General features: G+C 38.2%; 1 protein-coding gene across 1 annotated transcript in view; it reads right to left on the reverse strand.

Annotated features, from left to right (window-relative positions):
* The window catches only part of MLIP (muscular LMNA interacting protein), a gene marked incomplete at its 5' end in the record, with an annotated part of 81213 nt that overhangs the window by 51268 nt on the left and 5226 nt on the right, over positions 1-24719 (reverse strand). The window contains 5 exon segments of the mRNA XM_032184490.1: positions 3291-3362; positions 8650-10211; positions 10214-10283; positions 17537-17902; positions 19950-20108. Of these exon segments, the coding sequence (XP_032040381.1) occupies positions 3291-3362; positions 8650-10211; positions 10214-10283; positions 17537-17902; positions 19950-20108 (2229 nt within the window).

Here is a 24719-nt window from a genome sequence, read left to right on the forward strand (position 1 = left end):
ATAGATTTGAACAATTCTCTTTGACTGAGAGTACTTAAGAATAAAAGTGTGTCCTAGAAAAGTTGTTAAGATGATGATAGCCTAACAGTTTCATAAGGAGAATTTAAAAAATGCTGGCTGAAATTAAAGCATTTACACACACAAAAAAAAAAAAAAAAAAAAAAAGGTTACTTGAGAAAGAAAGACACAATGAGACAATTCAGGGGCAAAGCATTTTACGTTATATGACGTATCACTGACAGTTTTCTTTCATATGATCTAATTATTACTGCATATAAATTGTCACTAGATCGCCTGCATCATAGACCTGATTGAACCCATTTTCTCGTGACCACTCAAATTAAGTAACACAATTACTTACACAATGCAAAAAGTTTCACTTTGGAAAATATTCATTTCCAGTTTGATCACATAGCAAAATACTTTTCTTGCATTTAGGAAGATGATGTATTCCTAATCATTAATTCAGTTCAGTAATATCTGTCTTGCAGAACTTCCTTCCTTGCTAAAATAAATGTCACTCAAAAATATCTTCTCCAAATAATCTTTATCTCAATGTTAATAAAACATTATTTATGCAGTTAGAACTTGTCTCGAATTGCTCTCTTTTTAATCTGATGTTTGCATAAAATGGGAGCAATATAACTACTGGCATTGAGCTACAATGTGGCATGAGTTCCTTCCAAGCTCCCTCCCTGCTGAGCATAATACTTGTACATTAGGGCTTGGTACAAGGGGACCTATATGTGCCATATAACTCCTTTATGCTTCCTTTAAGGGGCATACTATAAATGCATCTCAGCTAACACAATAGGACTACCTCAGGAGCACTGTACATAGCTGATAGTCTGGATCAATAGGATATTAACATACATAATCTCCAAAACAAGGGAAAACAGGGAAGGAGTTGTACACCAGAGCTGCCTTAGACAGAATGCCCAGGGAAATGCACTTGATACATCAGCTGTAGTCAGACAATGCTAAAACATGCAAAGTAAATTCATCCTGAACGTCCTGTAACAGAAAGCTGATATCTTATTAGTTTTACATGACTGTGCTGTCGCTACTGAAGGATACACTAAGGCTAGAATTTTCAGTAAATTGGCAGATAACAAAAAGTCTCTGTGTAAACATAGATTTTGGAGTCATTATTATTTTTTTCTACAGATACTGGCATAAGACTGTACAAATCAGTTTTATGTTTGGTGGATATGTAACATACAGCTCATGAGTAAATGCCCAAGAGAGAGTCAGCAAGATGATCCCTCAAAAGGAATTGCCTTTCTTCTGAAAAGGTGCAGTCACATGGCTGTCCTTAACCCACTAGTTTAGATCAGGAGTGTGCCCTCAAAGTAAAACCCCCACTCAAAGTCACCTACCACCTACCGACCTCTGCATCTGCAGAGCAGCACAGCTTAGTGCACAAATTGCATTCATTTCAAAGTCAGCCCTGAAGTGGTACCTCAGGAGTCCACCTTACGTTCCAGACACTAACAGGCTCTCTGACAAAGACAAAAAAAAAAACAAACAAACAAAACAACAACAACAACAACAACAAAAACCTACTGGAATGCATACAGTAGGGATATAGAATACTTTCTTCTACTGAGCCATTTCTGTTGAATGTTAATGCAGACATAGTCTTACTTGGTGTGTTCAAGACTTAAGTAAGAGAAGCTTCATGTTTGATGCAAATGATGAAAATATTCATCCAAGATTTAAAAAAAAAAAAAAAAAAAAAAAAAAAAAAAAAAAAAAGGGAAAAGAGAGGAATCTCACATTTGTGAAAGTAATAAACTTGTTTAAGTTATTTAGGTGATAACCAGTAGGTCACAATCTTTTATTTATTTATTTATTTATTTTTCGGGGGCAAAATTATCATAAAATCATAGAACCATTTAGATTGGAAAAGATCTCTATGATCATCAAGTTGAACCTTTAATCTAGCTCTACCAAATCTACCATTAAGCCATATAACCACATATAAGCACCACATCTACATGGTTTTTTTGAAGACCTTCAGGGATGGTAGCTCAACTGCTTCCCTGGACAGCCTGCTACAATACCTCACAACCCTTTCAGTGAAGAAATTTCTGCTAATATCCAACCTAAACTTCCCCTGGCGCAACTTGAGGCCATTTCCACTTGTCTTATCACTTGCTGCTTGAGAGAAGAGACTGATCCCCACCTTGGTACAACCTCCTTTGAGGTAGTTGTGGAGCACAATAAGATCTCTGAGACTCCTTTTTTCCAGGCTAAACAACTACAGTTCCCTCAGCCGCTCCTCATAAGACTTGTTCTCTAGACCCTTCAACAGCTTTGTGGCCCTTCTCTGGACACCCTCAAGCACCTCAATGTCCTTCTTGTAGTGAGGGGTCCAAAACTGAACACAGTAGTCAAGGTGCAGCCTCACCAGAGCCAAGTACAAGGGGACAATCACTTCCCTGGTCCTGCTGACCACACTACAAGCCAGGATGCTGTTGGCCTTCTTGTCCACCTGAGCATGTTGCTGGCTCATGTTCATCTGGGTATCAACAAATACTCCCCAGGTTCCTTTCCACCAGGCAGCTTTCCTTTCATCTTCAAAATACTTTATGGAGAGCTAAATTCACACTCTCTGATGTCTTTAAACTCTGTAAAAGCCTAGGGAAATCAGCTGAGCTTTGCATGTAAATGCATATGTAGATGTGTACATAGGAAAGCTTAATCCTACAGAAATTCGTTAGAGGCTAAGTTCCTGAACTATGTCCACAGAAAGTTTTTTTTAGATACAGCTATATTTGTGATGTCAGAGTCATTAAACATGTCTTTAAATATATTTGTGGCATGTTTTTTGTCATTAAGGGACATCATTTAGTGAAGGGACTCTGTAGCTCAGGTTGATGGTTGGACTGTAACTGAGGACATTTCCTGGTGTTGTTGAATTTACTGGTGTAAGCATAGCCATTGAAGAATCTTTAGCTGGCCAAGACCTACTGATGGGTAGGTTCTAAAATAGCAGTGCTCCAGAGGCTTTCAAACAGCAAAACAGACTTTGAGACATTGTCATAAATGATGATTCCTTTAGGACATGTTTCTTTTACAATTTTTTTTTAATAGAAATTCAGGTTAATTAAGCCTTTGATCCTCAGTACAATGTAACTGACCATGAAAAACTGCTGGAATTATAATCCTGAGCAACTAGCTCACAGAGTTTATGTGCTGTAATATCACCAACAGAAATGTCAGAATATGTACATAAAGTTGAACACGCTCAAATGCAATTCCCATGTCTTTGATCAAACACTAACCTTCTGTTCCATAAGTAATGTGTTTGTAGGTATTGCTGCAAATGCCTTGTAGCTTGTCTTGATCTTGTACTGCTAAAAGGGCAAATCAGAAAGCAGGAAGAAATGTAAAGAAGGGTAAAAGGGAGAGAGGAACAAAGAGACAAGAAAGGAGAAAGGTACGACAATGAAAGATGATTTTAATTTTCTCACAGAAATGTTACAACAATACAAGGCTTACATAGAACCTCTGAAAGCTATTTCTTAAAGAAAATCAGTGTTTCTGCTAAGATTTTAAAGGACATTTATCTTTTGCATTTAGGAATGAGATGGAACTACGAGAACATCATATATCTGCAGCTTATAACTTCTAAAGTGATCTTGACCACTTTCTGCTTATTACTATCCTTAGACTGATATCAGAAGAGGCTGTGTGTTTATTCCATGTTAGCTTGTGATTTGAAATGATCATGCAAAGCTGTTTCTGCCAGTACATGCACCTTAAGAACTGCTGCTCTGTGGAGTGATCCTGGACCACTAAGTCACAGGGATTTCTGTGATTGGCTTTGATGAGATTGAACAAGATCCTTATATGCTGAATTACTTGTGGAAGTGGGTAGATCACTTAAGTCAGATGACACTACTTTTCACCTCCTTTACAAGTAACTTTATCACCCACATATTTCAAAACAAGTAGAGGAACTTTTGCACTCTAACCAGGTATATGGAACTGACAATCTAAACCATAAAAAGTACATGATGGGGTACAAAAAATCCTAAGATCAGGCTTAAAAACTTATTATTTTTGAATCATTTATATTTTAGACTATATTAGCTTGCCAAAATGTTTTAACCCTTTAGAAACTATACTTTCTATATTTTCTTGTTAATTATGGAGACTAAATAAAATCAGTTATTTTTAAATGAACAACGAGATTCTTCTATACTTAAGAGCTAGGACTCTTAACTACATGGCTGCTGGAATTTTTTGGTGGGAGGGGGGAGTAAACAACTAAAAAGGGATTCACAACATTTTTCCCTTTTCAACATCATACTAATTTAAAGAAACATTCACAAATTCAGACAATATTAGATTTTTAAGTTATTAGTTGAATATTTTTGTGATATTTAACCTGACACAAAGTTAATTGTTAATCAGATAAGGTTTTTTAATGTACTGTTGCCTGGGCAGTAGATGCTAGTCCTTATGGAATAATGGTCTAAACAACATCCTGTATTTTGGGTTATACAATTGTCTTTTTTTTTTTTTTTTCCTGTTTTTATATCTAATAAAACCTTCAACAATTACAGAGGGTCCAGAACTTTAATTCAGATAAGAGAAATTTATATCACACTTGAACCTCTCTTTAAACATTTTAGGACATCACCTTTTAATTCTTTCCATATATAATGCTATATTTTCTTCAGATTTACTCATATTTTTTTTCTAGTCAGAACATGGAGACTGCCAGGCATTGAAGAAGTCAATATTCACACATACTGAGTGAATATTCTGTCAAAGCAGATTAATGCAGTGCCAGAAATGTTTTTTCACCTTTTTATTTTTTAATTTATATGAGATTTAGGCATTCTAACTTGGATGACTACCATTTAGGTTCTTCAGTCAGAACTGAAACCATTTATAGTCATGGACATTTCGACAGGATAATTCATCCCATCTTCAAATAAGCACCTAGAAAGTTAAGTGAAATCATCCTGTAGATTCAGCATCTTCTCTCCATTGACTATATAGAATTGCTTAAGTTTTGTTTGGATATCTAGCTTTCAAATGTCAAAAGTCATGTGAGTTAAATACTGCCCTTTGAATATCTGTTTCTATCTTGAGATAGAAACACTGCTATAAATTTGTATAGATACTTATATATATATAAATATTTATGTATATACAACATCTATCTATATAAAGATAAGATTTTCAACATAAGATACTATGCACTGAAGTAAGATGGAAGGTCAAATTTCCAAATATTAAAGTTGGTTTAACTACAAAATATATCCTTGTTTACTTGTAATTGATATTCAATCAATTAAATGATTTAATTGAACATGTAAATGAATTGCAATTTCTTCCAAAGCCAAAGTATTTTTACATATCTGGTGAGTATACTATAACTACTTTGAGATTAGTAATACTTCTGTATAAACTAAATAAAAACTTATCAGACTGTAAAAATATGAGGGTTTTTTTCATTTCATGTATTAGTCTTATACAATCAATTCTACGTTAAATGTTTCTTTTATCTACTGCCAGGTACTGTAGAACATGTGAGCAATGTGAAATTGTCAAAATCCTGGTACTTTAAACGAATGGGAAGGAAGTCTTTAAGGACAGTTTCTGCTCTTAGGAAACATGTTTTCTTGACATACAATTTTTGCATTACTAAAATGATTGTTCAATGTCTAAATAATTTTTAGTAATCTGGCTCTTAGGAATTATATTAGTATTTTTGAACAGCCATAGACACTTATGGTCTGCTGGCCTGCACCATGGTCCAGTCAAAAGAAAACCAACTCCATTATCACCACTCAGGCGAAATCAGCCTGGGGAGTTTTTTCAGAAAATCTACTTTCTCTTGCTCAAACGATTATCTAGGGCACACACAGGGCATTGCAAAGTGTGCTAGACATGTACCTATAAAGGCTTAAAATCAGAAACTAACCATGGTAGTGTGGAGCTCCTCATGAGTAATCTTTCCTGCTTTGTGGTAGGTTTTGCAGCTGTGCTGAGCTCCATGTTGCTAGAGTTAGTGTGATCCCCAGCTGTTTTGGGTAGATCAACATGCATTCCTGTGCTATATTCAAACAGGAAAAATCAAAGAATATGTAGGAATGACACACCATTAAATCACTGCAAAGAGTTTTCAAACGACAGCCAGCAGTTTTCATGCTAATCTCTTCCTGCAGAATCAGCAATTTTATTTGTCTCCAATCCATCCTACTGTTCATTTTGCCATATTTAAGTCACCAGGACACTACTAAATGTCTCCACAGTCAAGGGAGTAGGATTTTTATTTCAAGTGGTCACCCACTGTTCAACACTTCACACTGTTCTGTGAATTTGATTATGTTCATATTCACTTTACAGAACAGTCATATTTGAAAACATTGGCCAAACATAAACATAAATATATAAAGCATAGGAAAACACATGCATTTATATATAAAATGCAAATACTTAAACAAGTCATAGGCTCTACTTTGAATTTCCATTAATTGGTACATGAGTAGACATAAACAGATAAAAGTTCTCCATTAAAGAATCCTTTTTGCATAAGTGCTTTGATATCATGTTAATGAAACAGTTTGATGTCCATGATGAAAAGTACATCTGATGTCGAAGTTCTATTTTAAAATGTGCTGGTTTAATAACTATTGAAACAATACTAAGGTTGCAAAATTACACATGCTAAAGTCAAGCAGCTCTGCAGTTCTCCCTTGATTCTCACTTAGAAAATTCATACATGCAAAAATTTTGTTGTGCACCGACAGTCATATGTTGTGCATTATATGGAGCTCTTTGTCCAGTCCTCAAGTTGAACTGATGGGTACTAAAGAGACCTAAATGCTGTTTAAGATGTTGATGTTCTCTATCCTCAATCTTTTTCCTTTTTTTCCCCTGGAAATATACTGAGTTTTGAGGCTGGAGTCATCTGGTACCATTCACAGATGAGCAAAGCAGAAGTCTGTTGAGCTATTTCAAAAAGTATGGAGATCGGTGAGAGCAGGAGGAAGGGATGGCATTGAATGCATACTGTTGTTAGCTGTAAGTGAAGACTCAGCCTCACATTTTAAAGCCAGAAGATGGCTTTCCTGTCCTGAACTTCTAGCTGCATTTGATTTAGAGATTTCAGACCATCCACATCCCTGGTGGAGCCACATTTGTCTGCATGGTTAAAAATTACACCAGTCTAACCTCTCAAGCCTATTATAGTAGACACTGTCCATGTCCATGGTGGGCAGTTTCAGTGGTTGGGCAGTTTCAGAAGTGCTATTGCATCTCAACAGCAAAATTAGCAGGAAAAGAGACAGTTGGAAGGACTGAAAGGATGAAATAGCCTCTGTAATTATAACACAGGCAAGAGTTATGTGTCACAAGCAGAGGATTTCCTTATCACCAGAGGTTGTACCAATAGTAACAGACACCGCAAATGTCTTGCAATCTCCAGGCTCAGTCATGCCTTCCAGTTTTTTTCTCTAGGGGCTCTTATCTTGAAATTTTCTACAATTTTATTTCTCTTTTTATTCATTAATGTCCTGACAGGGTGTAGTGACACTGTACAGCTGTGCTTGAAACAATAGTTTCCTTTGGCGTTGTTTTGGTTTTTAAAAGAACCATTCATGACAATTGCTACTCTGTGCTGATTTAAACCTCTCATTTTCAATTAACATTTTCCATGTAGTTCAGGTCACCCCTGCCATGGCCAAGCTGTTAGAAACACATCTGACACAACTTGATCTGGCAGACCAGGCTGTAATTTTGTGCTTCAAACAGATACATCAATAAACTATGATGGCCTTTCTGTGATGGGCAGCATGCTTCAGCTGCCAGAGGAGAGCCTAGACATCAGCAAAGAGTGAAAAGATAAACTAAAAGAGGCTGGAAAGCCTCTGATTCCTCTTCTGCAGCTCTGATGTCTTCTGCCACGAGCTCTCCCCTTGTGCAAGGCAGTTGCTTTTCTTTTCCCAGGCACCTATCTGTTGCATATCTTTTGATCTGCTTTCCTTTCCTTCCCCTTCCCATTCTTGAGATTTATCTTTAGGTTTAAAGAGGAACTGGTTCCCAAGACCTCCTGCAGCAATTGCCATCGTTGCTTATTCTCACTCTGCTGGGACTCTGCTGCCTCTGGGTGAATGACAAACAGCAGGAGTACAACTGATCTGTCAAGTGCAAGACTTTCATATTTGCAGTAGTACATATTGTAGGAAGCTTTTTTTTTTTTTTTTTTTTTTCCCCTTTGCCCTCTGTCTAGCATAATAAGATTAGAAGTACCAGAGGGAAAGAAAGGGAAGAAACAGGGGACTGTCCTTGTCTTCCCTCCCTGGCTCTTGGCTCGGGTCTCTGCTAGGTTGAACGTAGCAGATCAGAACCACTGGACGCTAGCAAATCCAGTAGTATCTGCTCCATCAATAAAATATCTAATTTGTATGGTAAAGGATTCTTACAGCACCCTCCCCATAATACAAAACATGTTGCTAGCAATTTGAAATGGTAGGATTTAGTTGTCATTATGTTCACTATCAACACAATACCATTCCTTCCTTTTCCCCGGCTCATTCATTTTACTAGCATTGTGCAACACGGATGTGTTTTTTTCCTACAGGGACAAAGAACTATTAGAAAATAAGCATGCACCAAGAGTACCTTGGGTTTGATGTTTTCATGGTCAGAAGGCAGGGAAAAAGACTGAGGTGAAGTCAGCTCTCTGGGTCTTGATGGCAGTGTGCATGGTGACTTGTTTGAGACAGGAGATCTGCACTTTAATACTGGTGAGGTGGCAGATTTCTCAGGCCTTGGAGACTGGGAATTAGACCTAGAGCTTCTGTGCATCAATGAAGAATGAAGCTGCAGTGGGTGGGGATTAATACTGCATGTTTGGAGAACTGGTGAAGTAGAATCAGGACGTGAGAGAGACCACTGCTTTGAGACACTTGAAGGTGTAGGAGAGGGGGTACTCAGCTCCTGAGCAGACTTTTGAGATGAATCTGACTTAGATCTAGAAGTTGAAGTCGAAAGACTTGGGGAGGGAGATAACTGCTTTTCTTGGGTGGGGGAAAATGTGCCACTAAGTCTGGTGGGAGAAAGCAAAGGATAGGACTGGCAGGTAAAGATGGGTGAATAAGTGTGCACTCTCTGACACCTCTGAGGTGCCTGGGAGCTGGAGGCAGGATAACGCAGGCCTTCAGGAGGAGGAGAGGTTGGGTGTGCAAGGGAAGAATGTGCTGGGGCACTAGGAGGCATCGCCAGAGCAGGCAGCATAGACTGCCAACCTGGATTGGCAATTGATTTTCTATGGGAGGAGATGGGGGATGACTGTGGACTTCGGGAGTCTGGAGAGGGTGTTCGGACTGGAAGGTGCTTTCTAGGAGAAAGGGACCTTGCCCGAGGGGCAGGATGAGGCTTAGAGTGTAAAGGTACTTGCTGAGCCCATCCTGAAGACCAATGTTCCTCTCTGCTGGGAGAATCTGGCCTAACAGGGGGGCTTGAAATGGATTTTCTGGGGGTTGGGGGAGTTGTTTTGCACTTTTGATCTATTGCAAGTGTTGAGGAACAAAGGGAGCTAGGAGAAAACGTGGGGCAAGAAGCAGGGGAAAGAGGTCTCCGCTGAGAAGAGCCTGATCTCAAAATAGCAGTTAAGAGAGTTAGTCTGGTTGGCAGAGGGGATCTAACTCCCGACTTTGCTAAATATCCTCTAGATGATATTTGTGTGCAAGGCTCATTTACACTACATATGGTTGAAGAGGAGCCGTAAAGAGAGGGTGGAGACAAAGGTTTTGGGCTAGGAGATAATGAATGTGTAGTGATACGTACAGGGAGCGGAGATAAAGCTTTCAATCTTTTGGAAGAACTGGGAGATAAAGGCTGGGATGCTGATCCCTGAATTTCAGCTGAACATGAAGGTTTGGGGAAAACACTTAGACTCTTTGCTGGAATGGAAGATGTGGTGAAGTCTCCCATTTTGCAAACACAGACAGGGCTATGGAGACTTGGCGTTTGCAGGTTACCATACAGTTGAGGGCTGGAGTAACAAATGTTTGATGCACAGGAGGATATTTTAGACATGGAGGGGGCTGAACTATGGGAAGCAGATTGAAAGTAGAGAGATGAATCTTGCTTAGAAGACCTGATTGCTGACTGCCAGTTGTTATGGGAGTCTTCCAGCGAAGAGGCTTGATTCAGGTTAACCATGGCACCGCACGCTACTTCAGATTAGTTGGAGAAATTAAGTGGACAGCAGGTGGTTTAGAGTAAAGATGATCAGAAAGAGTAGAAATTAACTGGAGAAAAAAGAAAAACAGAAATGTTAATATAGGTGGAACCTGTGGAACTGTTAAGCATCTGACATTTCAGTCCTGTGGTCATGCATATACTGTTTCCATTAGTACTGCTCTGTGAGTTAAAAGAACAGGGCTGTCTTAAACTTGGGTTTACAACCTAATGGATAAGGCCCTCAGGGAAGTGATGAAGCACAGACAAGTTATGTGTTACTTTACTTTTATGAGACCTCACTTTTGCTGCCATAGAGAAGGTTCAAGATTACTGACATTTTATTTTAAGTAAAACCCAAGGCAGTTGGGCCAGTCATATCTAGAACCACATGATAGTATTCTCTTGTGGAAACACAACTGAAAGTGAGAAAATTGTAGTATAGACTCATCTCACTCTCCCAATTCAGTGTAAAGTAGTCTTTCTGTAAATGAGATTCAACTCAAGTTCCCATTTTCATATTCAGTAAACAACACCTTCTGCAACACTGTGATATCAGAACAATAAATTTGCTCAGAAGAACTCAAATCAGAGCTTCCAGTTTGTTTCTCACTCTTCTTGTCTTTAATAGAACAATGCTTGACAGTTTACAGGCATATAAGAGTCCTTATCCCCTTTTCCACAGTATTACAATGCACTAATAAAACAGTAATGAGCTCTTTCATGATCTCCTTTTTTATTTGGTCTATTCTAATTAGGATTTGTCAAAACTAATTAGAGCACACGAGTATATTATCAACATTTTATACAGTTCTATGCTTTTAAAGAAAGAAATTCTCTCAAATCTTCCAAGTTGTTATAATATTGAAGTTAAAAACTGGGGAATGTGCTATTTGAATAAAACAGAAGTGTAGAATAGTGAGCTGTCAACTGTAAAACCAAAAGGCTACAAATTATCACCTAACTTTTGACTGAGCAGTTTGAAAGGAGGGAAATAGACTCTAATCCCCACAAATTTCATCTAAACATAGCAACATCTATATATATAATTATTTGATAGCCTGAAAAGATTATGCAATTCTGTAAAACAAATTTATACCAAGTTCTACATACATGAATTCCATGTGGCTTTAGCTCAGCTTTTGAATTCTAATTTTTAATAGAAATGCCTTCCCCTTAAGAGACAGGAATTATTGTAGCTTGATGCCATAATATAGTACTGATACATCATAAAACAAGAATAAGTATGGAACAATTTTCAAGTGAGAACACGTGACAGGAGAGCAAGACATATGGACTTTTAAGGGTTAAACTGTATGTGAAATTTTAAGTATGGAATAAAAACATACAGCAGAACCCTGTTAACTCTTATAACTTAAAATCTGTGAGCTCTTTCTGCTAAATGACAGCATGCAAATAACAAGCCTGAGAGTTGAAAATATTTGTTATATAAGATTTCTTCAGAAGTGCCTTCATTTATAATAAAAGCCAAACATCAGAATGCCTTTACAACGACACTAACTTCTGCTTCCCTTATACATGTGTTAAGGTGTCCCATTTCAAAGTGGAAAGCCCATGTTATGCAGTGCAAATATTAGGGTATACAAACAAATATCTGTGACAATATTCTACTATATATTCTTCTGGATTAGGAAATCATGACTATTGAAAAAGCAGCTAACAAAAATAAGAAAAAATACTGAACATTTTGTAAAATAATTTACTAATATGTGAACACTATGAAAAATTAATAGTAAATATGTTATGAAACAAAAAAATATATTTAACAACTTTAAAAGCAGTGTGGTAATACATCTGAAAATTTTGAGCAGCTTGCTGAATTTAATAATGAGTTCTGGAAGCTAATCAACTATCAAAACAAAGTTGGAGAATGAAATCCCTATATTTGAAAATGGCATAGATAAATTTCCCTTACAAAGACAATGGATTAAAAGAAAATGAGGAACTAATATGAAACTCCATAATGAAAGACCAGGATGTGCAATGTCTTCTAATTAGATAAAGCTTAATAAGAAAGATTTATAAGCAGGTAGGAAAATGTTCTTGATAGCAGATGATAAATATGCTCCTAAATGTATGATAAAGACATTTTGCTGTAGTCTTCACCTACTTTGAACACCACTGAACATTATGTGCTGAGCTAATTAAACCATCATTCAAGCCTTCTGAAAAGATTTTGCTATTATACTGCAGTGTTATCTACATTTATAGATGATCACACTCTTATTTCAGGGTCAGAGAATCATATCAAAGTTAGTTGGAAGTGATATCTTGAGGTCATCAGTCCAGCCTCCTGCTCAGAACAGGGCTCTGACCACCACCAGCCCCTCACACCAGCTGTAGCAGTTCTGCCAGGTCTCTGAAGCCTCTGACCAGGGCTGCTCCAGCATCCCCTGGGCAGCCTGCGTCAGTGCAGCACCACCTCCTCCTGAGGAAGCTTCTCCTGATGTCCCACTGGGACCTCCCACACTTGAATTTGTGGCCATTGCTGTCTCACCTGCCACTGCAGAAAAGTTTGGCTCTGTTTGAGTAGTTGTGGGATGCTCCCTGATGTCTCCTTGGCTGCCTTTTTCTGTAGTAAACAAATCCAGCTCCCTCATCCTCAGCTCACATTGTATCCCTGCTGCCTCAGCAGCTTTGTGCGGGGGCCCCATCCCCTTCTCCACATTGCTTTCAAGTTAGGTTGTGGGGAACTGCCAAACTGGGCATGGTTTACAGGTGCAGCTTCACCAGTTCCAGCAGATATAACTTCCCTCAATCAAAGAATTTGTTTTGATTTGGTTTGGTTTTCTCCATTTAATTTCTCTACTACTTTAAAACACTTTTGTGTTTTAACTATTCGATTAGGGCAGAAGAAGTGAATGATAAACGTGGATTTATGTCCATTTGATCTGTGATTCAATTGTAAGTTTTTTTTTCTGTTCATCAGAACTTCAGATATAAGCTATATTAAATATATATATGTTTATATATATATATTTATATAAGGATATATAAATATATCCTTAAGCTATATTAAAAATGTTAAATAAGTGGCAAGGTTACCTTGGCATGAAGGGATCAAAGAACTTGAAAAATATTTTCATGGTGCATCGATGATGATCCCAGAAATATCCCAGTCATCTACCTTGACTTTAGCAAGGCTTTCGATACTGTCTCCCATGACATCCTGACAGCAAAGCTGAGAAAGTGTGGGATAGAGGAGTGGACAGTAAGGTGGGTTGAGAACTGGCTGACTGGCCGAGCTCAGAGGGTGGTGATCGGAGAGGAGAGTCTGGCTGGAGACCTGTGACTAGTGGTGTTCCCCAGGGGTCGGTGCTGGATCCAGTCTTGTTCACCATCTTCATCGACAGCCTTGATGAGGGAATAGTGTCTGCCCTCAGCAAGTACACCAATGACACAAAGCTGGGAGGAGTGGCTGACATGCCAGAAGCCTGTGCTGCCATTCAGCGAGACCTGGACTGGCTGGAGAGATGGGCAGGAAGAAACCAAATGAGATTTAATAAAAGCAAGTGTAGAGTCCTGCACCTGGGAAGGAACAACCCGAAGTATCAGTACAGGCTGGGAAATGACCTGCTGGAGAGGAGGTCTGAGGAGAAGGACCTGGAGGTCCTCGTGGACGATAGGTTGACCATGAGCCAGCAGTGTGCCCTAAGGTCAAGAGGGCCAATGGGATCGTGGCGTGCATTAAAAGGAGCGAGGCCAGCAGGTCAAGGGAGGTGATCCTCCCCCTCTACTCTGCCCTGGTAAGGCCTCACCTGGAGTACTGCATCCAGTTCTGGGTTCCCCAGTACAACAAAGACAGAGATCTGGAAGGAGTCCAGCGGAGGGTCACAAAGATGATTCAGGGTCTAGAGCATCTTCGCTATGAGGAAAGGCTGAGAGACCTGGGCCTGTTCAGCCTTGAGGAGAGAAGACTGAGAGGGGATCTCATCAATGTGTATAAATACCAGAGGTGTGGGAGACAGAGGGATTTGGCCAACCTCTTTTCAGGGGTTTGTGGGGAAAGGACAAGGGGCAATGGCCACAAGATGGAGCACAGGAAGTTCCACCCCAACACATGAAAGAACTTCTTCACAGTGAGGGTGACAGAGCACTGGAACAGGCTGCCCAGGAAGGTTGTGGACTCTCCTTCTCTGGAGATATTCAAGGCCCATCTGGATGCCTACCTGGGCAGCCTGTTATAAGGAACCTGCTTTGGCAGAGGGGTTGGACCTGATGATCTCTTGAGAGGTCCCTTCCAACCCCTTCAATTCTGTGATTCTATAATATTAAATAGGTCTTAATCTTAGTATAGAGCCTTACCCAGGAGGCCTTCAGCATATTTGAAATCACAGACCAGAGCTAGGTGTAAGGTAACAGGTCTTTCTGATGAGATCACGTTATTTTGGAAGGGCACAAAAAATGCCATTACTGACACAAGCAAGGCCCTGAAAGATGTGCTGGTGAAACAGGAAAAGGGAAACAGCGTGACAAATATGTCTGAGCGAGAACATGGCTTAATGGAGACCTGCTTCTGGGACCAGTTAAGACCAAGCTTTGATCTTGCTAAGATTTTATTATAGATAGGGAAAAATAAAGTCATTTCCCTACCTCAGCCTGCAACCTGAAAACCAGAAAGAGAGAAGGAAGCACTGGAGACTGTAAAAAAACTTGACACAATATCCAGAGACAACATAGTAAATCAAACTGTGATCTGAGACCCGATTAACACAGATGCCATTCAGAACTGTCTGGTTTCTCCCAACAAGGAAGATGGATTTTTCTTGGCTATGGCAGAAGTTTAGAGGGTCTTGACCGATTTGTCTGGAGAAACCAAGCCAGATGACAAGCATTGCACAGAGGAAGGTTAAGTGACTTTGACAAGCTATAAAAACCTTTTGGATATTGATTCCCCACAGGGAGTTGAGAAGTTTCTCAAGCTGAGTTAGTGTTCCCTGGCACTCAAGGGAGCAGCCACATCTCCATTACCCCAAAGGGTGCACTCCCAAGGACAAGAGCCAGTCTGCCTCTCTGTCATGTGGCTAGACTCTCTTTAATCAATATATATATTATTTATTTACATGTATTTAAACAGCAAACTATGAAGAAAAAGTCCCAAATGTGACCAGAATGACTTTATATATACATACACATATATCTATAAATATTTTAATATGCAATGGCATTATCCAAAATCAGTCATCTCTTTTTCACCTCAAAGAACAATAGAAGCTTCAATATTTTTAAGGATTTTTCTTTTTTTCTTTCTTCTAAATGAAGTCAGAAGTGAATGGAGCTGTAGGAGCATTGTGGTTCAGACTGATCCCCTGTACAACACAATGGTCTTCAGTGCTGATCCTTGCTTTTCTCATTTCCAACAGGAAATTGTTTATTAAACCTAATTATGCTTCTAAATGAACTTAATGTTATATGCAATAACTCTTAAATGGGACATGATACTGGCTTTGTAGTCATGGAACTGACAAGGTAGCCCCTGTTTAGAGTACGTTGGACTGCTTAGATAAATAATTCAGCTATATGAGTTTTTGGTGATTTTCTTTCATATTTGAACTGACGGTGTTTTATTAGATAGCAAACCAGAAAGAGGGGTGCCTAAGAAAACACTGAAGAATCAGAACATCAGTAAAAAGCAGCTTAGTGGAAATATCCTCTTCCTGTGAAGAGATAGAGACAGCTAGAGATATTTAGAAAATTAAGACCAAGGAAGTACTAAGTCTTGAAGATTTCTGACTTAAGAATAATGATGAAATATGTGTTATCCATATTATGGATAACATACTACGTCTAGTCACATACTACGTCTTGTCACTATATTCAACTATAGTGAATAGTTACTAAGTTAAGCTTTAATTCCATGTTCTATGCAACCTGTATTTTCACAGAATCACAGAATTTCTAGGTTGGAAGAGACCTCAAGATCATCGGGTCGAGTCTCTGACCTAACACTAACAGTCCCCACTAAACCATATCCCTAAGCTCTGTTTCTTTACCAAACAGATCCCTGTTTATGCGTCAAGTCACCAAAAAATGAAGAAGGCAACAGTCCAGCATTTTTTCTGCAGTCTTACAAAAAATCCTTGCAATTTTTGTAGTAGCTTTTAAAGAAATCACCCAGCTAAGTCTTGCAGAATTTGTATATTTAAAGTTGCTGAAATAAGTTTGTATTTCCCTGGGACCGTTATTCTTTTAAAAACTGCTTCCCCTACACAGATTTACCTATGCCTTTACATCTTCCTCAGGAAAAAAATCTTACTTATTCACTGAGAGTTTCCAGGAAAAAATGAATATTTCATAATGCTGTGAAGCTCAAACCAGAACAGATTTCTTTTCCACAATTTTCTCTATCAAAAATCAGCACTGAATTTGATGGATTAAAAAAAAAAAAAAAAAAAAAAAAAAAAAAAAAGAGTAGCACAAGTATTTTAACACTAAGAAGAATGCCTTATTCATTTTTGAAGTATCCAGTATTTTCTCTTTACCATATTGATGAAGAATTGCACTTTCAACTGTTGGAAACCTAGCCAAGGTCAAAGGAAATATCTGAATTTATTCCACGGGAGAAGGGTGTTGCTATTTTGCTTTTTTTCCATTGTGTATACACCTTTAAAAACTATTAGTGCTCTTTCCTAGATGAGATACATTAACTTTTCATGCAGTAAATCCGATTCATTCATTTTAAAAGTGAAATATTTCAGACTTTTTTTTTCCCCTCTTTCCCATTGAGGATTTGAAATTTCAATAAATCAATAAATGTGTCACCACAAAGATCAATGTAAAACAGACCTTTCATCTTCATTAGTTCTTTACACCTGTGCAGAATCAGTACTAACAATCAGAATAATAACACTTTTATAGCCTCTTTCTCTAGCATAAAGGGCTGCAGCAGCTGCTGAGAAAAATTAGGCCCAGGAAGTCAGGTGGTAATAATTCAAATGATCTACAGGCTCCACTGATTTCAATGACCTTAGCCAATTTAGTCTAGCTAGGAATCTAACACCATCTGATTAACCTGCTGTCATGATGAGCTGCTCTTAAAGGAAAGAAAGGAAAGAATAATAGATCTGCATGACCTGCTTTGTTTGTGCACCAAGCTACAGGGAGAGGCAGTAAGTCAGAAGGGTAGGGATGACTCCATAGAATACAAACGTTACAGAAATGGCTAACAAAACTTCAAATTAAAGAATAAATTGGCCAAGCTTCTTTACAGAAAAGGTCAATGTCCATATCCTGAAAGATTTAGAAAGTCACAGCTATCTCAAGAACCTAAAAAAAAAAAAAAAAAAGAAAAGAAATAGATTACCTGCTGTTTTTGCTGATCACCAGTGCTGTGGGAAAGCCCAGCACCTGGAAGATGCCCATCACTAGACTTTCTTGTCTCTGGGCCGGGGGAAACGTGGGATGTAGCCAGCAGTTGGGCGCTGATGGGACCGTAGCCATTGGAAGGCCGTTGGATGTTGATCGAGGCAGCGGCTGCTTCATCTTCATCACCGGAGTCCGTAATCAGGATAAACTCAGCCTTAAAAAGGTCATTCTCCTGCATTTCTCCTCTGCTTGGGTTACACTCCAGGGACTGGAGAACCGTCTGGGTGCTGTCTGGATGGATGGCAGGCACGCGGTCTCGCCTGACACTGCTGTTCAAGGACTGCTCATTCGAGACTACGTTAGACTGCAAGAGATAGAAAGGGAAAGATCCCAGTTAGATGCATTTTATTAGTGTCCCCCAAAATGAGAAGGAATTTTGGCTTGCCACGATGGCTGACACTATGCTACCAAACGTGCAGAGGGAGAATGAAGAATATGGGCTTGATCTAAGCAGAAACAGGCTACTGCACTGCTCCATAGAGAGCTTCCAGCTCTCCCAATGCCCAGCAAGCTTCCAATGCTGTGGGAGATGCCTCCTTGCGACTTAGGGAGCAACAGGGGACTTGCAGCATAACGATAGCCTGAGCATGGTGCTGCAGCTGGGTTGGGAACTGAAAAGGAGGGTGCAATCAAGCCGAATGAGCTGTCAGACCTGACTACGCTAGACACGATGGGAAGGCATCCTGACTGCAGGATCCACAGGAGCAGACAATGCTCCTCAGAGGGTTCTGGCAGACAAATCTGGGACAAAACCTATACATATTAATGAAGGAACAAAGGCCTTCAATCCAAGACATTCACTCAAAAGGGCAGACAGAGAATCTGAGGTCAGAGAGCTTTACTGTGTGTTTAAGCATCTCAGCACAGACATACATTTTTTGTTCATATTTCCACTTCCAATATGCAACTTCTCAAGCATGCACTGAATGAGAGCAGGAGTAGTAATGCAACCTGGGCATATGACATGCAAATCAACAATATTAAAAATGCCATAGTAAAATATGTTTGTCTTAAATAAGGAATCAAGTGAGAGAATAAAAATATTGTGTACTGCAAGAGAAAACCTGTAGATGGGGCTCAAATTTGCATCCTGCTTGAGGAAAGTAGTAACAACAAATTTCCACTGACAGCTCCAGGAGTCCCTGGAGCTCAGTTCTTTAAAAAGAAATACATTGGAACATACAGGGAGATACCTTAAAACTCAGGCCCTTAGTGGTTTTTTGTTTGGTTGGTTTTGAGGATTTTGTTGTTGGTTGGTTGATGGTTTTGTGTGTTTTTTCAAACTTTGTCCAGATTCTAGGTGTTTCAGAAAAGAGAGTGTCCAATGCTATGAAGGTCTCAGTACTGCATCATTTGTCTCTGCCTAGCAGCATATTAAAACACAGGGTGACAGATGTCAGCAGTACTCAATTTTGCGTTTCCCAGGGTACTACTTATAGCAAAACCAATACTGAATGGTTGGAAATATATCTAATGAGTTAAACATCTTGAGGACAATATTTCAGTGCATGTGTCTTCAAATACACCCATTCTCTGCCCAGACCTGACCCTTTTTCAGTCACAGAGGCTTCTGAAAATGCTGGCATATGGTCAGGTCAGAGGACTATGAACCCTTGTGAAAAGTTTGCTATGTGGAAAAGCACCAAGAAATGCAGCTCCACTGATGTCTCAGGGAAGGAGCTGTTACACAAGAGCAAAATCACCACAAAGCATTCAAATTAACTTGAGGGTTCCAGTTTCCTTTCAAATAGCATGGAATAAAATAAGAGGCTGTAGGTGTTGTGAAGTGGCAAAGGAATAACAAACACTGTGGCAGGAGAACCAGAAATGTTGTGCTGTTGGTTTCACTGTTGCATAAAATCATGAGGACAAGCTTTCAAAACCAAGAAAGCATGTTTGCTCTATGTCTGATGCATTAGTACACAGCTATGAAAGGGATTGGCACCTTAGCTGGAAACCGCAGCACTGGCATTTGCTGAAAGCAGGATCTAGTGACCAACTCTTGGTGGATTTCCATGTGATAACACTCCTCACACACTGCCCTTGCTCTCATGAAGATCAGGAAGGAATCTTCACTCCTCTTCCAAGAATACAGTTTTGCATGATGGACAGAGGAGAGTATCAAAATGGTAAAAGATTTTCTTACGAAGTAAGTTCTGCTCACAGCAAAATAGGCTCTTGCACAATAACTCTGCATCTCTGGTAGAGTTGGTAAATAAAACCAAGCACAAGCCAAGGCATAGTTCAATGGAAAGAACTTTAGTTCAGGGATGCTCAGGACAAAAATTTCCATAATCTTCAAAAGAATGGAAAACAAAACAAAACAAAACAAAACAAAACAAAAACTCTACCTTGTTTATAATTTCTTGATTGCTGAGATCTTTTGGCTCTTCTGGAATAGTCACAAGGAACTTAGAGACATCTACAACCTCAAAATGAGTTGGAAGTCGGCCAATGGATGGCACAAATGTGAAGGTCAATGGTTTGGTTTCAGATTCTTGAGAAGTGACCTGCAAAACACATAATTAGTTCAACATTTTTGTCAGTTTGTCCAGGTTACTTTGGTCTAAACTGAAATAACTTATAGCACTTACATGAAATACTTCATCTACATAACTTACAGGTCTATTATTAACTATACTGGTCAATAGGTTTTATATCAAGTCAATGCATTTAAGGTCTTTTTTCACAGAAAAAAAAAATCTGCTTTAATTATACCAATCAATGTACTCATTGTGTAGCACAGAAGACAGGAGAAGAATTGTTCAATAATTCATTATTCTGTCCACTTTCCATACAAAAAAAGAAAAACATATTCAATTCATTTCAAGGTTGCTTAGTTCAACTCCACATTAGTAGAATGACAAAGTAATTATATTCTGTATCTGGGCATCATATAACTCCTAGAGTATTTGCTTAATAATTTATAATAAATTTGAAAACCTCTGCTAGAAGAAACTAAAACATGTTTACATTTCTTAATACAAATAAAGCCAATTCTGAGTAACACCTAGGATGGATTTTGCTTCAAGGAAAGCATTTCACCCCCATTTTCTTTGGGCCATTTAACCACATACACCAACTGGAATTTATAGCTTTGTGTTTGTGTATGTTTTGTTTTAACTTCTGGTTCAAAGCCTATAGAAGTTAATTGCTTTTTCAAGGAACCCTAATATGCAGAGCCTTGAACTATAATGAATCATGCAGAAAAACAGGACTATTGCTTTAACATTTTTTTTTTTTTTTTTTTGGCTTGTTTGTTTAAAGAGAAGCAAATTGGAGAGCTATGGTTCTCATTATGCTTCTTTGCAATTTGCATCTATAAGTAAATAGCAATTATGCATTGGAATTATGAATACATTCATATGACTCAGTCTTATGGCTGGGACATTAAAAATGATAGACACATATTTCTTTTTTTTTATTAAATTAGTAAATATTAGTTACTTCCACTGACAGCTGTCTCCTGGAGGACTTGTGTAAACCAGAGGCAGGTTATTTATACCATTTGCTGTTGTCTCTACAATTTAGGAGAAGAACCCAGTTCTCTGAGCCACATCCAGAATGAATTTCCATGTGTCCACCTCTAATTTGGAAAGAATAAGGTATTTTGATCCTAGAAAGTGAAAAAATCTGAGTAAATGGCAGCTACATCAGTTCTGAAATTGGCTTTTGTATTCACAAACTCATGCCAGTAAGTTCCATTACATTGCAGACTTGCACCAGTTAGAGGTGTGTGCTTCAAGGGCTCAGGGACTGAGCCATCTACTTTCCTTCCCTCCACTTCCTCCTTTTCCATCCAAGTGGCCAAGCACAGGAGTGCCTGAATCAGTAGCAGAAGGGTGACTGCTAAATGCCCCATGACACCAAGAGCTGTGGTATTTTACACGAGAGAGAAATAACATGGCTCTGTCTTTCTCTCAGCAGCTATGGTATGCAAGCCTGACCACTGCTCTTCATAAACCAGCAGCACAATATTTAAATAGGAATAGCTGGCACATTAAATGCCTTGTCCTTACTCCTAATACAACAGAGTATACGAGTATTCAAGCACGTACACATTAACTAGCAAAAGCCAGTCCCTGCAGCACAGCAAAGGGACACATCCAACCACCCAAAGGTGCTTTTCAAGAGGCAGGTTTACCTGTACCCATGCAGGAGCACATATCATATTAGCATGAGTGTCACCCTACAGCTGACACTACCCATTATGGTCTTGCAGAGCACCTAAATCTCCACTGAAATTAGCTGGAGATGGCCTTTGCTTTACACCAGATATATGGCTGTGCTTTCATCTTCCATCTCTAGTCAGGAAATGCTGCTAATGACTCTACCTCAGCCATCTTTACAAAATTTTCCTTTCTCTACCTTGTCTTCTTGTTGTGCTCTTACTTGATACTTGACATCAACTGTTTTGTATCTATGAGCACTCGTGTGAGCAACAAATATTCTTTATAAAAGAGAAAAGAAGAGAGAAAGAAAAAAGTGTGCAAATAGCTAGCACCACACAAACAGAACTACAGAAAATTACATTCAAATTTTTTAGCATTGCCAAATTCCAAGTACTGTATCTCTGTATTTGTAATGAGGAAATGTGAAGGAAAAACTAAGTTACAAAGACCCTAACTGTTACATAGTAACGACGATATATTGTGAGCACATTTCCAGAATTCCCAGACCCTAATTCTATACCATGTCTCATCCTGCACTTCCAGTTTTATTGCTTTGGTGGAAAAATTAAAGGATACATGAAGAAAACCTTATTGTATTTGGCCTAAACACATCATAGAGCTCATCATCAAAATGGGTTGAAAGCTAAAACTAAGGTTGAAAAACATATATAAAGATGTGCAAGCTAGAACATTTTTTCAGCTGAAAGGTGTCATGACAGTATTTACATTCCCTTAGTATATTCTATTTCTTATGGAGTTTAGAAAACTAAACCAACAAGTAGAATTACTGTATTTTGGAAAGTTTTATGTTGCCAGATACTGTGTGGCAATGTGCAGAAATGCACTCCCTTTAAATTCACTTATAGAGAGTGGAAAACAGGAACTCCTAGCAGGTAAAACTGGTCATGCAATCTAGGTTGCATCACAGAAACCTAGGCAATGAGCAAATATCACAATACTCATTAGAAAACACAGATATTTCCAAAAGGGAAAACAAAAGAGAAAAAATCTTGTTTAAAAATATGTTTTAAGTGATTGTTTTAATGTTTCTGATTTCAAAAAAATAAGTTAAAATACTTTTACATTTCAAAATTTTAATACTTTTTAACTGGTAATGCTACAAATGAGAGAGAGAGAGAGAGAGAGAGAGAGAGAGAGAGAAAGTTTCTCCCTTTTTTATTTTTAAATGTTTAGCTTTTAGCACTGTGGCCTTTAGTTTTCAATTATTTCTTCTATTTCTTCCAAAAAAAAAGGAAGGAAAAAGTAAAAATTGGAAAATGTGATGCAAAAGGAACCTTTACATGCTACTTTTGACTTTTTTTTCCTCAGGTAGAGAAAGAATTTTACACTTTTTTCATATACTTAATATACTCATTTAATTTACTGTATCTCTCTTGCTGATGTCTCTATCCTAGAAGAACTAAAGGAAATGAACACAATGGACCTTCAATATTTAACTGCATCTATTGGTAGCTATTCTGGCATGCAGAGGTAAATAATAGAGAAATAAAATTAAATATATATATATTTATGAAATCTTCTAAATAAAAAAAAAAATCTATGAAATCTTGTAGACTGTCGTCCTTTCTTCAGACCCAATAATAACAGCAGAAATAATTCAATGCCATATATTCCCTGCTGCTCTAATTCACTTGAATCAATATAGTTATGGTGGCATCTGCAATGTGCATTCAATTTAATACTAATGAATTCTGGTTTATATTATGTAATCAACTTTATGCACAATGTCATAATTGCTTGGCTTTAAGTGTATGCTTTTATGTTACTTAGTTCTTTGAAGAATATAAATTAGAGAGTTTAATACAGCTAACTTTTAAATATCCATTAGGGGGCTATAGACAGCTGCATAATATGTTGCTGAATAGTTTTAAAAGGAGAAACTTATTTTAAATGATTTCCACGACTTCCTATGTCATCAGTTTGCCATTGTCAACAGGTTTGTCACTTAATTAATACCATCAATTTACAGCTGACCCAGGGTAGAAAATTAAATTATATTAATTATTGCTTTTATTACCACAGCATCTACAGTCCTTACTTGGAGAGCACATATTTATTGTCTTGGGTACCTTATGAAGACAAATGAACACTTCTATTTATTCTCTCTCATACTCTATATGCATTCAGTACACTGCCTATTTTGTAATTTAAATTGAGGTCCCATTGTCAGTGATTGCTTGCCAGGATTTCCTTCTGGAATACAGATTGCTAAAGTGAAATTGAATATGTTGGTTCACATTACTGCTTCTTCCACTGATTTGTTAATACAAGTCATTTCACTAATAAAATGATACCTTGAGAAAACCTCACTGTTGAAATATCAAGTACTTCCTTACTTCCTTTTGAGGTGGCTTATTTATTTAAAGGACAGAAAAGAAAATATAGTCATAAATAATAGGGGAAAAAAAAAAAAACTAAATGTGTGCAACATGACATAGAAATACGTTGACTGATGTCCTGCTTTGGTCAGAGCACAAATTCACATGCCCCAGATTCCTGCTAAATATAGCTTTCACACACAAGGCACAGCTAAAGCAGTGAACCCAACCTGGAGATGGGCCATCCAAAAACGTCTGTCTTGTGTAAACTGTTCTTAGACTTTTTTTCTATGTTCAGACTAAAGTCAGACCACAGAACAGATATTGTCCTGTCCTGTAGACTGAGAACAAGGCTAATCTGGTATAAATGAATCACTTAATGACATGTAAGAATCTTCAGCAGATTTTCCTATCCTAATTTACTGTATCTATCAGTTGCCCAGTACAGATTAGCTGATTATTGTGTAATATGAGCTCCAGTTTATCTGAAACCTTTTACAAACAGCAGCAGATGATCATCTGAACACCAGCTTCGTATCTGTGAAACTTCAGGGGAAAAGCTAAAGCCATTCCAGAAGTCTGGGGTGAAATTTCAGCCCCGATGAAGTTT

The sequence above is a fragment of the Aythya fuligula genome, chromosome 3, assembly GCF_009819795.1.
Source record: "Aythya fuligula isolate bAytFul2 chromosome 3, bAytFul2.pri, whole genome shotgun sequence".
In the NCBI taxonomy this organism is placed as follows: Eukaryota; Metazoa; Chordata; class Aves; order Anseriformes; family Anatidae; genus Aythya; species Aythya fuligula.